The sequence below is a fragment of the Trypanosoma brucei genome, chromosome 2 (assembly GCF_000002445.2).
Source record: "Trypanosoma brucei brucei TREU927 chromosome 2, complete sequence".
Classification (NCBI taxonomy): Eukaryota; Euglenozoa; class Kinetoplastea; order Trypanosomatida; family Trypanosomatidae; genus Trypanosoma; species Trypanosoma brucei.
This window is the reverse complement of record NC_005063.2, coordinates 899,160-910,790: the sequence shown is the minus strand read 5'-3', so window position 1 is coordinate 910,790 and position 11,631 is coordinate 899,160. Positions and strand designations below refer to the sequence as shown.

Below are 11,631 nucleotides of genomic sequence, written 5' to 3'. Positions count from 1 at the left end.
AGGAGCGGAAAACCAACGCAACACGCCAGAAACCGGCAGAGACGCGAAACACAAAGCCGCATATGCTCAACTAAAAATTAGCACGAAAAAGCACTTCCCCCCCCCCGACTGAGTCACACAGATTAAAAGTTTCCATCTATATAACCCCAAGTTGCCGCCTAAACAGGCTCACATCCTCATCAGAAGCTCCGCAAGAGACAACAACATCCATCACCTCCTCGACCACCTTCTTCTCGCAGTCATCAAAGAACAGTGAGATATCCCTCACGCGTTTCACGGTACACAGTCCCTTGAGAAAAGAAACCGTTGATGTTCCTGAAAGCCTTCCTGCCGCTTTCAGCATACCAAGAAGAATATCAGGTGTCATATTGCTTCCAAAAAGCACCTGCATGCTCCCAGGGGGTATAACCGAAACATAAAAACAGAGCAGTTCCTCATCGTCCTTAAGGTCTAAAAAAACTCGCTCAAATTCTGTAAACGACTTGGGTGCTTTCAAAGTATCCTTAGTCCACTTTACAGTCGGCTTTAGCATGCGAGGGACAACAGGCTCATTCATCTTTTTGTCTTTAAAGGTCGCCGGTCGTTGCGCTGCACCGCTCGTTGAAACCGCGGCTAGTTCTCTCGAAGGACATTCTTGTGCCGACGCTGACGTCACTCCGTTGTTTAGTGACAGAGGGGACGAAGAAACAACTACTCCTTCCTTACTCTCATTGTTGATTTCTTCCACAATCTCCACTCTCGACGAAGTACGTCCTTTGTACTGCAATTTGGTTTCCCTTTCTCTTGACCTGGCTTCCTGTGCGTCTCGTTGGGCCGCCCGAAACCTCTCCAACTCAGCGATCTCATTTTTCACTACCTGATCTCCCACGGTGTTAGGGTGTCGACCGGTGTTGCTTTCAATCACACTTGGAGAGGCCGTCTTGTCTTGAGCACCCTCGCCCACACATTGCTCATCATCATCGTCGTCAACCTCGGTAATAACAATCTTTTTCCTGGTAACCGGTTCAGCGCCATCTCGATCTGCTCGGATCATTTTGGTTACTAACGACATCTCATTTGTGGCACTTACATCATTCGGTGAAAGCGCCAACACTGCCTCTAGGTCTGTACGCGCACCTTTTAAATTCCCTAGCTGTTTCCTGGCTGTAGCGCGGCGAAAGTACCCTTTGGCGTATGTGCGGTTAAGACGAACACAAGAGGAGGCATCCCGTTCGGCATCAGACCATCTCTCCAACTTCAAGTAACAAAGCGCTCGGTTGCCGTAGAGCACGTGTGCCATCGGCCCTTCTGGGTCAAGGTCTATACCCACAGCATATGCCTCCACTGCTTCCTGGAGTTTCCCACTTTGGAACAGTTCGTTACCTTTGTCTTTCTGTTTCTTCACAGGGTCCTCCTTCTCAACAACACCAGCGCTCTTCAAAACGGCTTCCTTCAGGGATGGTACTGTTCCTCTTATAGGAGGAACAGAGTTTGTGACAAATGTGGCTGACTTTTTCATCTTGTTCACTTCATGCTGACGTGCAACTTCCTCCTGCCATAAAGCCAAGTCCTTCAGCTCGTCTTGCAGATCTTCTGCCTGCTGCTTTATTGCGGCGGCGTAATCCATTTATGCGGTTAGATCTAAGTATATACGTTGCCTTTAATGAGGAAACTGGATGGTAAGAAATAATGAGGAAAGCAAAGTAGAAGCACTGCATTTAATTGCATACTGGAAAAAAGTTTATGCACAGCAGGTAAACCTAGTTTTCACAGACACTGATCCACCTCCTCCAGCGTTCTGGAGCTAAAATTGTAGCCACTTTGGAGAGTCGACGGAGTATGGCCAGGGACCACGATTCTCAAATTCACCTAAAGCAAAGAAAATACAACTACGCTGTGTATGTTTAATATTTCCATTACATACCACTAACTGGAGATCCTCTGACGTTAGGTGGGACAAAACATCAATGTTTACTACCCCCTCATCTGCTCGACTACTATGATAATAGACCTGACTACCTAACCACGATGGATACAAACGCTTTAACCCCCTTATCTCCAACAAATCATATATGCTCGAGACAGTTCTGCATATCGGTCTTTAGATGACAAAGCACTCAAAAAAGATTTAAAAAGCTTTTAAGTGGAATATAAGAATATGCACGATGGTGCCCAGTGACATGTACGACACCCCGAGTAAAAAAAAGGTTTACACGTTTGTTACTAAGGTTTAAAATCCAGCACCGACCCAAAAGGAGGCGCAACACAAAGAACCAGCGCTACAACAAAGTTAGCAAAATGTAGGCGTAATAAAAGAAACAGAGGACAAGTTCCATGCTGCACTAACCGTCAACAGGGAAAGCAGCTTCTCTATCCTTCAGAAACGTTGCCGATTATCACGCCGATTGTCACCAATAATTCACAATTCTTTGAGAGCCTTTTCTTGATCTTCATTACCCCATGACTGATTCCGACCGAATGCATCTTTCGCAACGTTCATCAATGCAACAAGTGCCTTCCTTCGCCGGATCCCATCCTCATCCTTAGCGCGTTGCTCAGCTTCTACACAATCGGCGTACAAACGCATGTAGTGCAACTGCTCACTTTGCATACGAATTTGCACTGCAGTTACAGCGGTAAATACGCATATCCATGCACAAAACGAGACCTTTCGACACCTCCTCTTATATTCTATGTCAACTTCCCTAAGCAAGTAAGGAGCCAGCTGGGGATCCCGTCTAGCATATAAATCTAAATGCTTCATGAACATGGAGCCTTTCGTCCTGTGTTCAAGTAAGCTGCATCGCCTCGAGCACAGAAATGTCCCACACGACCGTGCGATAAGGGCACTCTGAGCTACACGCTTCATTCTGCCTTTTAAACCTTTTTGCCACTCCCGTAGGGGAAAGGAGGGAGGGGAGAAATGTAATGCGTTAAGTACAGGACTTTTTTTAAAAATGGCAATAACACAATATCACATGATCCCTCAACACCATGACAAACTAAACGCTATATATATAGTAAGGATATTCATTACCATTCACGGAATCTCTTGGAAACGTTACGCGCGCTGTCATTCTCCCCGGAGCCTTTCCGCATATCGGCAAGCTTTCGGGAAAGCAACTCTTTTGTCGAAACCACTCGTGGTTTCGTCACTCTTCGGTACTGCACAACAGCACTCGCAAGCTTCTTTTCCACAGAAGTACCCAATGCCTCTGAGAGAACTTGAACGTACGACTGCTTTTCAGCAATTGAAGCGAGAAGATGCAAATGAGATGATTTGCGACAACGAAGTCGATCATTTATATCCTCTTCAGAGTGAAGAACTGCCTTAACAAGCGGCAATCCGCTGTCGGTATCAGGTAGGCGGGATAAAATATGAGCCACAATTTTGGCATAATCATCACCCTTTGCCCTACCGTGAATATCCGGCCAACGCGCCAGACTTTTCCCGAGATTTCGGACCCCATCAATGGAACCGCAGCTAGCCAGTAGTAGTGTTATGTCTTTCATCGGTCGCAGCGTGGCTTTTGGTTCATACAATCCGGAAAAGGAATCGAAAATAAACGCCGAACAAAGACCAGTCATTTCACCGTCCTTTAAAGCATCTTCTGATAAAAGAATTTTGCAGAAAGCAGATACGACGCCCCTATTCGTTCTTACTAAGGAGGCTGAAAAAAACTCCGTTCGAGCCTCACTATTTGTCAGAACCAAAGATGCAAAATCCCTATTTTGAATTAACAGTCGCGCGGCAGCCAACAAGAGCACAGGGGTGCCCATAAGCTGTGAGGGCCTTAGAGACTTCAGTACTTCGATGATGTTTTGCCGGTAATTACCCAAACAGTCGTAGCGGTAAACAATGCGTTCCAAAAGCGAACCCAACGATTCAATTCGTTGATTTTCAGGGCTGCATCGGCATCTCAGAATTTTTTCACAAGACTCGAAAACTATTTTGCAAACGCCGTCGACGGTAGTAACAGTACCATACTTAACAAGAGAGTTCAGAATCGAAGTACCAATGCAATCGTGTATCATTTTTGGCATAAAGGGTTTGGCGGCGTTGAACAGCACTTTTTGGTGCCTCCTCGTAGACGTTTTCGAGAGTACATTTTCAACATTCTTTGCCGATTCGGAAGAATAAAGAGTGTCTGGGTATTCCTCTATTAAATTAGCCCATTTCGTTGGTTCCACCAAAGTAACCACCATAGGTTCTTTTAGAATGGACTTCCTTGACAAGTTTCCCTTTCCTTGTATAGCTTCTTTTTGCTTTTTAGTGATAAGACCCGAAAGATAATGCAATAAAACAGCAGGTATCTGTCAAATACCACTTACTCTGCAACTGCAATAAGTGACCAATGTTTTTTTTTCAAAGTGGAAATAACTATAAAAAACTACACTATGAAAAAATGTCCGACTACGTGATAGCGTGTTTCCTACTTTTTGCACTTGAGGTTAGTGCCGCAAATGAAAATGAAAGATATGGTCGCAAAGAAAAGGAAAAGTAAAAACGTCCCAATAACAAACCGCATCTTTCCCATACACACTTTCCACTTTAACGACCTAGCACTGGACTGAAAAGCACGGGATCCGGTGTTAAGCACTTCCGTCTTATGACACAATAATTCAATTCGCTCCCCGCGATCAATTAGCACGTCTATGTTCCCCAACATTGTATGCTTCGTATCATCAACAAGTTTATTAATTTCACCAAGTTTATCTGTACTATTAGTTTCATTGAATGACCGCATATTATCTGAAAGCACTGCGCCGAATTTACTGCAAGCACTGAAAGAAATAGCCGAGGGTCGTGGATATCGCCTATCGCTACCAGCAAACTCTTTTTTAAAGAAATCACGGATACGTGACAAAAATTCAAATACCACGCGCTTTGTGTGATCCACACCTGTGACACAACCGTACACAAGTTCATTTTCAACAAGAAAATGAAACACGCTTTCATCATACTGATAGACGGCTTTAGTGTCATAACGAGGAAGCTGCTCGAGCATAACATCAACAACACCTTTCATTGTAGCCGTAACACGATGTTCTGCAACGATCATGCGCTGGTAAGACACAAAGGAGGCAGATATAAGCATTGGCAATTCCTTCCCATATATAAAAAAGAGTAACACAATACTCAGGTACAAACTAGGACCCTTTCCTTCAACTACACTACACTACAAACATGTAAAAGAATATATTTGAGCATATCAACGAAGCAAATAAAAGAGCAATATAAGAAACAAGCAACAAATAACCAATTACAAACATAAAACAATCAATAATTATACAACACGCACGGATGAATCTTATAATCAGACGCAAATCCAACATAGAAAAAGAAAAGGGGATAAATCCGGTTAATTCCTCCTTCCGCCACACCAGCGGCACAAACACAACAAAAGTGACGAAAAATGATACCAAATCACAACTACAAAAGAAAAGAATAGTTTGCACCTTACCTACTCCTACATATAGAAGAGAATTATGATAAAGATATAATTATTTAAATGGCCAATTTTGGGGTATCACGGTAAGCTTTTTCAATGTAGGTAAAACTCCCAATATTAAGACAATGAAAGAAACAAAACACTTACGATAAGGAATTGGTGAAAGCGTTCTCATCCCGCCTCCCGCGCTCCCTATCACAAGTTCCACCCTTTCGCTAAGTCCGATGGAAAAACCGCCCTCCTCCGTGAGATACCATCAGCGAAATTCGCTAATGAAACAACATAGTCCCAAAGAGCCTCGATGCCTTCCTCCAGATAAACATGATCTATTAAACTTACTTCTTGAACCGAAGCATCGGAGTGTGTGTTACCTTTTTTCGTGACATGCATAACTGTAGTATTATCCACACATACGTAAATATTATTAAGCAGGCTGCCCTGAAAAGCTCTCAATGCCAATGTCACTGCTCTCGCCTTGGTATGAGAGATACAATGTGGAGGTTGTGCCCGCTGGCCTCCTGAAGCCCATACTTTCCCATTGTCCTTAAAAAGTGAAGCTCACCAGCCGTGTATAGAAGCATCGGTAACCGATGTTGCAGAAGTCGGTAATTACCTTGACGGCTTAACGGGTTCTTTTTCGATCAACCCGCTTAGTCACTCCTGCCCCATGCGGATTGCCTGGAGGGAAAGCCGTGCCATGTCGTTCTGCGCCAAGACACACCTGTTGAGCTCCGACAAGCGCCGTCTTACCATCTTTAAGAAAAAAAAATGTCGGAACAGAGAACCTCCCCGTGCCCCTGCCGCATACATCATTCGGGATACTATGCTCTCCAAACTGTCAACAGTAACCCTCTCAGTGGGATAGCCTCCTGAGTTTCCGCACCGTTTTTTTGCTCAATGGCACCATCTTTGAACCATGACCAAAGTGGACTCCAATGAAATCATATAGTGCGGTGATGGACTTGCTTTTCCATGAAGTTGCGCCGCGCTGTAACATGTTTCTTCTAATCACCTTGTTCCATCAGTTTACAACTTCCCGTGGACTGCTAATACGAATATTATCAATCCACACATGTACTTTTAGCTACGAAGGCGCTGCATATTCAGCTTTCACTACTGCAGAGTCCCCGGCCAATACACACGGGGCCGTGTGTAAGACTCCCGGGCCACACTTGTAACCCATAGGAAGTCGGGCAAGTTCCACGAGCTTTCCACCTGCCGTCCGGCATAAGAAACCTGATCGGGTGTCCATCAGCAAGCCCGCTTTTAAGAAAACGAAGCTTTTAAATCACAAAGCGCTGCACCCTCATCATGGACAGCATCCAGGTAGCGTGGCACGTGTCCCAGAGGAACAATAGCTTCATAATCGTCCTGTGCATTCTTAGACTTTGGCCATGTAATGATTCGCCCTCGACAACCCGTTGGCTTCTCTTCAACTACCGTGAAGGGCACCGCCCAACCCGTGGTAGGGTTGTTGGACACTTTCTGAATTGTACCCTCTCTTTCCACGGTGATAGTATTCTGGTCTGAAATCGTCAATTTTGGCTCGTATTCCCGACCTTCTTTCCTGGCCGGTCTGCGCATGGTCTCCCAAACATCATTGAAGAGCTGTAAATATTGACTATTCAGTCGTTACTTGATCCATTTTAGCGATAAAGTCTCCACATTCATCTGTTGTTACGGTGACTCCTGTTGCTCAGTATCCGAGGCGACCTTGGTTTGATGGGTGCGTCGGAGAATGTTGTGTCTCTGAAATAAAGGTCCTGTCCTATTATTTTTATCGTTGGATTCTGAACCTTCCACAGTAACGTGGCCCACTCACCCTCCGTTTATGCATGAGCACTGTTAAATTTACTTGTTTAGCACTGCCACCCACGACCCTAAATTCCTAGTGGTGCTCCGACGAAATTCCATGGGGTCCGCGTGTTTTCCCATCTGGGCCAGAATGTGTGAGTCGAGGTCGTTTTCTACCACCGCTACGGTCGCATGAGGTAGAGACCCCCTTTTTTTTTTATAGAATGTACCGTCATTGCGTAAGGTTTCAGAATGTTTTCCACGTCCCTTGTGCTGATGGTGGTTAGTTTTTCTTCATCCACCATCAACCTTACGACTTTCTTCAACTTTTTGGCGTCCTCGCCCGCGATGACCACATATCTCGCTGCTCTGCGTGGATCTAACTTGAATGTCTTTGGGATGCCCCCCAGTCGACGATTAGTGCCTCCTCGTCCTGAGGATGAGCGACAAAATTTTCCTTTTGCAGCGAAGCAATCTCTCCCCAACGACTGGCAGTGACCCAAGACAGACGCATGGCCACTCGCTCCCTTTCCAGTTCCGTTGTGTCGCTTATCATGTCCAGCTCCCACATCTCCATGGGGCAGGCCTGCTTTATTGGTGTTTCCTCCACTTTTCTCTGCAAACCCAACAAAAACATTCTTGCTAGTGCCTTTTCCGCTGCCAGCATCGACAAAAGAGTTCCTGTATACCTCACGGCGCTGCTTTTGTCCAGTTACAAACTCACAATGAAGATGGGAACATTCCCCTCACTTGGCTCCACGTTGTGTTTTGCCGCAAACTCGCAGAATCTTCTGAGAATCGACCGCCGCTGCTCCCAAGTTGACTGTGTCCTCATGACCCTTGCTATGCAATTCGATTATGAAGCCCACGCCGCCATAACCGGATCGTGGGTCGCCAGTTTTATAACGATAACTTCGTTTACCGGTGTTTTCGTAGGGCGCAAAACTGGGGATGCCGTTTCTCTTGCTGGCTCTCTTCCCTTTGTGTCCTCTGTGTCCTCCTCTACCATCAGACCTTTACCCGGCAAGTTTTCCGTGGCATTTCTCCATTCGCTATTACCCACTTGTGGGTCCTTGGCCCCGTAACCATGGATACGGATTCCAATATTTTCTCGGCCCCGAAGCTTACTGTTTCCGGGGCCGGTATTCGCTTGTTGGCTTCCACGGAACCTTGGCATCCTTAACGAAGCATGACGCACTGTAGTGCTCCAACTTCCCACATCGGAAGCATCGTATTCTGCTAACTTGGGAAGTCGGTTTTTGAACTTTTGGGTATGCTTGATGGTATGGATCCTCGTCCCTCCTTGAGTCATGTACTGCCTTTGCCAACGCTTCCACTCGCACCCCCGGATGGGCTTTCGCTGTTTGTAAGACTCGAAGATAAGTGTGAATCGACCTCCCGACTGTTATCCCACCTTCTGAGATCCTTATACTCCCACTGCACTTATCCACGCCGCAAATTGCTCCCAGACGCATTGTGACCCGTAATCCGGTTTTTGTGGTAATGGGAACAATTCTTTGTACGCAGTTAAAAAACTGTTCCGGTGATGTCTCCGTCATGTATTCGATCTCCCCTTTAAACGTCCGTATGTTTTCTTTAGGGGGAAAACCCTTGCCCACAAAGCTATTTTTACCTGCTGAATGCCTCTGATTCCTACCTTGTGGTTCCTTACATGTTAACCGCTTGATTTCTGACAAAACTGTGATTTGTATGAGTCAAAAGGGAACTTTATTTCTATTCTACCTTTTTCCTTTTGATCTGATTCATTCTTTACTCTCCCTTGTTCGACAACTGGATCCGTTTTATGTGTGGCGTCCGTATTTGCTAATATCTTCCAGTGGTGTAACTCAGGTGTTATCGATTCAATGACAACTACTAACCTATTGTTATGGAAGAGCATCTGTTCCATTTCCCCTCTCAAAGCACAATTTTCTTGCATGAACCTTTCAACTTGCCTATTCAGTTCCATCGACTGGTTTTGCATTCTCCAGTGCTCATCATTCATTTGTGGTCTTGTCATTTCGTACTGTTGGTATAAATTAGACTTATTTGCTTCTAGTGCTAGACATTCGTTACGAAACATATCTCTATTTTCTTTGAACATACACAAGAATTCAATGTTTTAGGGCATATTGAAGGAAACCAACGAGCTCCGTAAATCGACGAAATTTAGCTGCCTAGTCAAAAATCACTCGAAGCTCTCCATTTTCAAGCCTCACCAAACCGTCTACGTGTACCGCTGTATTTCCAAAAGGGGGACAATAGTCGAATGAAAATGTGGTCCGACCGCCCTGCTTCACAAAAGTCCTTATTTCTTTCAAACTTATTTTCCATTCGGCATCCAATATAGTTGGAGGGGTTGTCGTTACCATCTCTCAAAACTTACAGCGATTACTTACCTTTTTAAAAAACTTTCCTCAGTAATAGTTTTTCTATGCATATATAAGAAAGGAAAGAACGAATAACAAGGAAAGTGGTAAGGATGGACGATTCCTTTCTCAACCTCACAAAAATAAAAGTTACGAAACCATCCCGACACCTTGAAACATTTGAACAACACAAATAGCTGCGGGGGCTACGACAACCACAACAACGCAGCAACCAGTGGACCCTCTGAGGGACGGATGCTCGCACCGCAAAGAAAACTTCGGAGAGCACCACACACACACACACACACCCGTCTGAACCGCTCCCGTCGCGAGAAACAGCCTCCGCCTCTTCTCAGGTCAAGCACCGCTTAATACCACCGAACCAACATTCCCCACTGCATTCCGCACCCACACCACGGAAACACCACCGTCCAGACACGCTACAACAGTAAATATGAGTAGGGCCCGTCAAAACACACGGCATCCGGTGGGAAATGCCAACACGTTGCCACAAATTGGCGCAATCATGCAAAAGTCACTACCGCAACAACCGAGGGCACTCTTATCTTTCCGCAGTTCGAAGTTCTTGTGATGCGTTGTCCCTCTATGATTAGGTAGCGTCACCCTTAGGGTACTTCCGCGTGCAAGCTTGGACGCCGGAGGGGCGAGGGCTATTTCTCCCCAACTATAGTGAGAGATTTGCGTCGCTTCCGAGGCAAGTAAAGGATTTCATCTCCAAGGCCACTTAATGTTCCGGACGAACCGATTGAATCACTGGCCGCCCCCCCCCCATTTTCCTTTGAAATGTGGTACTCAAAAGTCGCCCGTCAGCCGCGACTCCTCAAACGTAGGACCTTTGCCCGGTCACTGGGCCCCCATAGCAATTTGCCGGAGCTTCGCCAATAAGACGTTGAGACCGTGTTCTACGTATCGAAAAATGCACCCAACGAGCCAGCATATGGCGGACCTTCTAACGCACTGAAGCACCAAAGATGGAACCCGAATAAGGTGAGGGAAATCCTCAACAAGTACCAGTACACCCGTGTCTGAAGAGCTTTGGCCGCTAGCAAGGGCTTGAGGGTGGGTCGCCGCAAAAGAATGTGACTAGCGATATGTTGGGAAGGTTCATCCGGGGACCAGATAGGGCACACACCCAACCGATGCTTTTCTTACGCTGGGGAATGGCACCCACTGCACGATGGGGCTGCAGTGGTCGACACCACCTTGCTGACAGGAAACCAGATGCCGCGGGTCACCTGTCGCCTTTCTATGTTTTATCGGCAGAACAAGGCAAGTGGGCCCTTTGACCCCGGTCTCGCTGAGTTTGCCTCCACGGGGGGGGGGGGGGTAAACCTCAGAGCCGTCATGGCATCCATTGGGTCCGCAGCGCTCTATCTGAGCTGCCGTCACTACGCTACTGGGCGGTCTTGTGCGGCTGTCCCTCATTGTTTTCGCTTGGGACTTTGTTCAGTGGCATTATGCGAAAAGCAAGGCACTTCCCTCTGCCGGCACCGGCTCGTGGAGTATAGGCGGGCTGTTGCTGCGGTGACAGGTGTGGGCGGAAACCGGTGACAAAAGGGCCGTCTGCGGGCAGGTGCGCGTAGATTCAGGCGGTTGGTGGGACAGCAAGGGTGTCTCCAGGAGCGGGAGGAAAAGCGAAGATATGACAACTGAGGCTACTGGAGTGCCCTCGGTTGTTGCGGTAGTGACTTTTGCATGATTGCGCCAATTTGTGGCAACGTGTTGGCATTTCCCACCGGATGCCGTGTGTTTTGACGGGCCCTACTCATATTTACTGTTGTAGCGTGTCTGGACGGTGGTGTTTCCGTGGTGTGGGTGCGGAATGCAGTGGGGAATGTTGGTTCGGTGGTATTAAGCGGTGCTTGACCTGAGAAGAGGCGGAGGCTGTTTCTCGCGACGGGAGCGGTTCAGACGGGTGTGTGTGTGTGTGTGTGGTGCTCTCCGAAGTTTTCTTTGCGGTGCGAGCATCCGTCCCTCAGAGGGTCCACTGGTTGCTGCGTTGTTGTGGTTGTCGT

General features: G+C 46.7%; 4 protein-coding genes across 4 annotated transcripts, besides 3 other annotated features; all 4 read right to left on the bottom strand.

Moving 5' to 3' along the window:
* Positions 1-5,219: part of a sequence feature (sequence corresponds to BAC RPCI93-30J2) that runs on past the window's edge.
* Tb927.2.5150 (TPR-repeat protein, putative) lies at positions 137-1,606 on the bottom strand (the record flags this gene model as incomplete). The annotated part of the gene is made up of 1 exon (XM_946595.1): positions 137-1,606. The coding sequence occupies one exon, from the start codon at positions 1,604-1,606 to the stop codon at positions 137-139; it is 1,470 nt and encodes a 489-aa protein (XP_951688.1).
* Positions 2,399-2,848, bottom strand: Tb927.2.5140 (hypothetical protein, conserved; the record flags this gene model as incomplete). The annotated part of the gene is made up of 1 exon (XM_946594.1): positions 2,399-2,848. One exon carries the CDS (start codon positions 2,846-2,848, stop codon positions 2,399-2,401), a length of 450 nt encoding a protein of 149 aa, XP_951687.1.
* On the bottom strand, positions 3,013-4,185 carry Tb927.2.5130 (hypothetical protein, conserved; the record flags this gene model as incomplete). The annotated part of the gene is made up of 1 exon (XM_946593.1): positions 3,013-4,185. The coding sequence occupies one exon, from the start codon at positions 4,183-4,185 to the stop codon at positions 3,013-3,015; it is 1,173 nt and encodes a 390-aa protein (XP_951686.1).
* Tb927.2.5120 (vesicle-associated membrane protein, putative) lies at positions 4,413-5,078 on the bottom strand (the record flags this gene model as incomplete). The annotated part of the gene is made up of 1 exon (XM_946592.1): positions 4,413-5,078. The coding sequence occupies one exon, from the start codon at positions 5,076-5,078 to the stop codon at positions 4,413-4,415; it is 666 nt and encodes a 221-aa protein (XP_951685.1).
* Positions 5,220-11,631: part of a sequence feature (sequence corresponds to BAC RPCI93-30M24) that runs on past the window's edge.
* Positions 5,593-8,794: a mobile genetic element.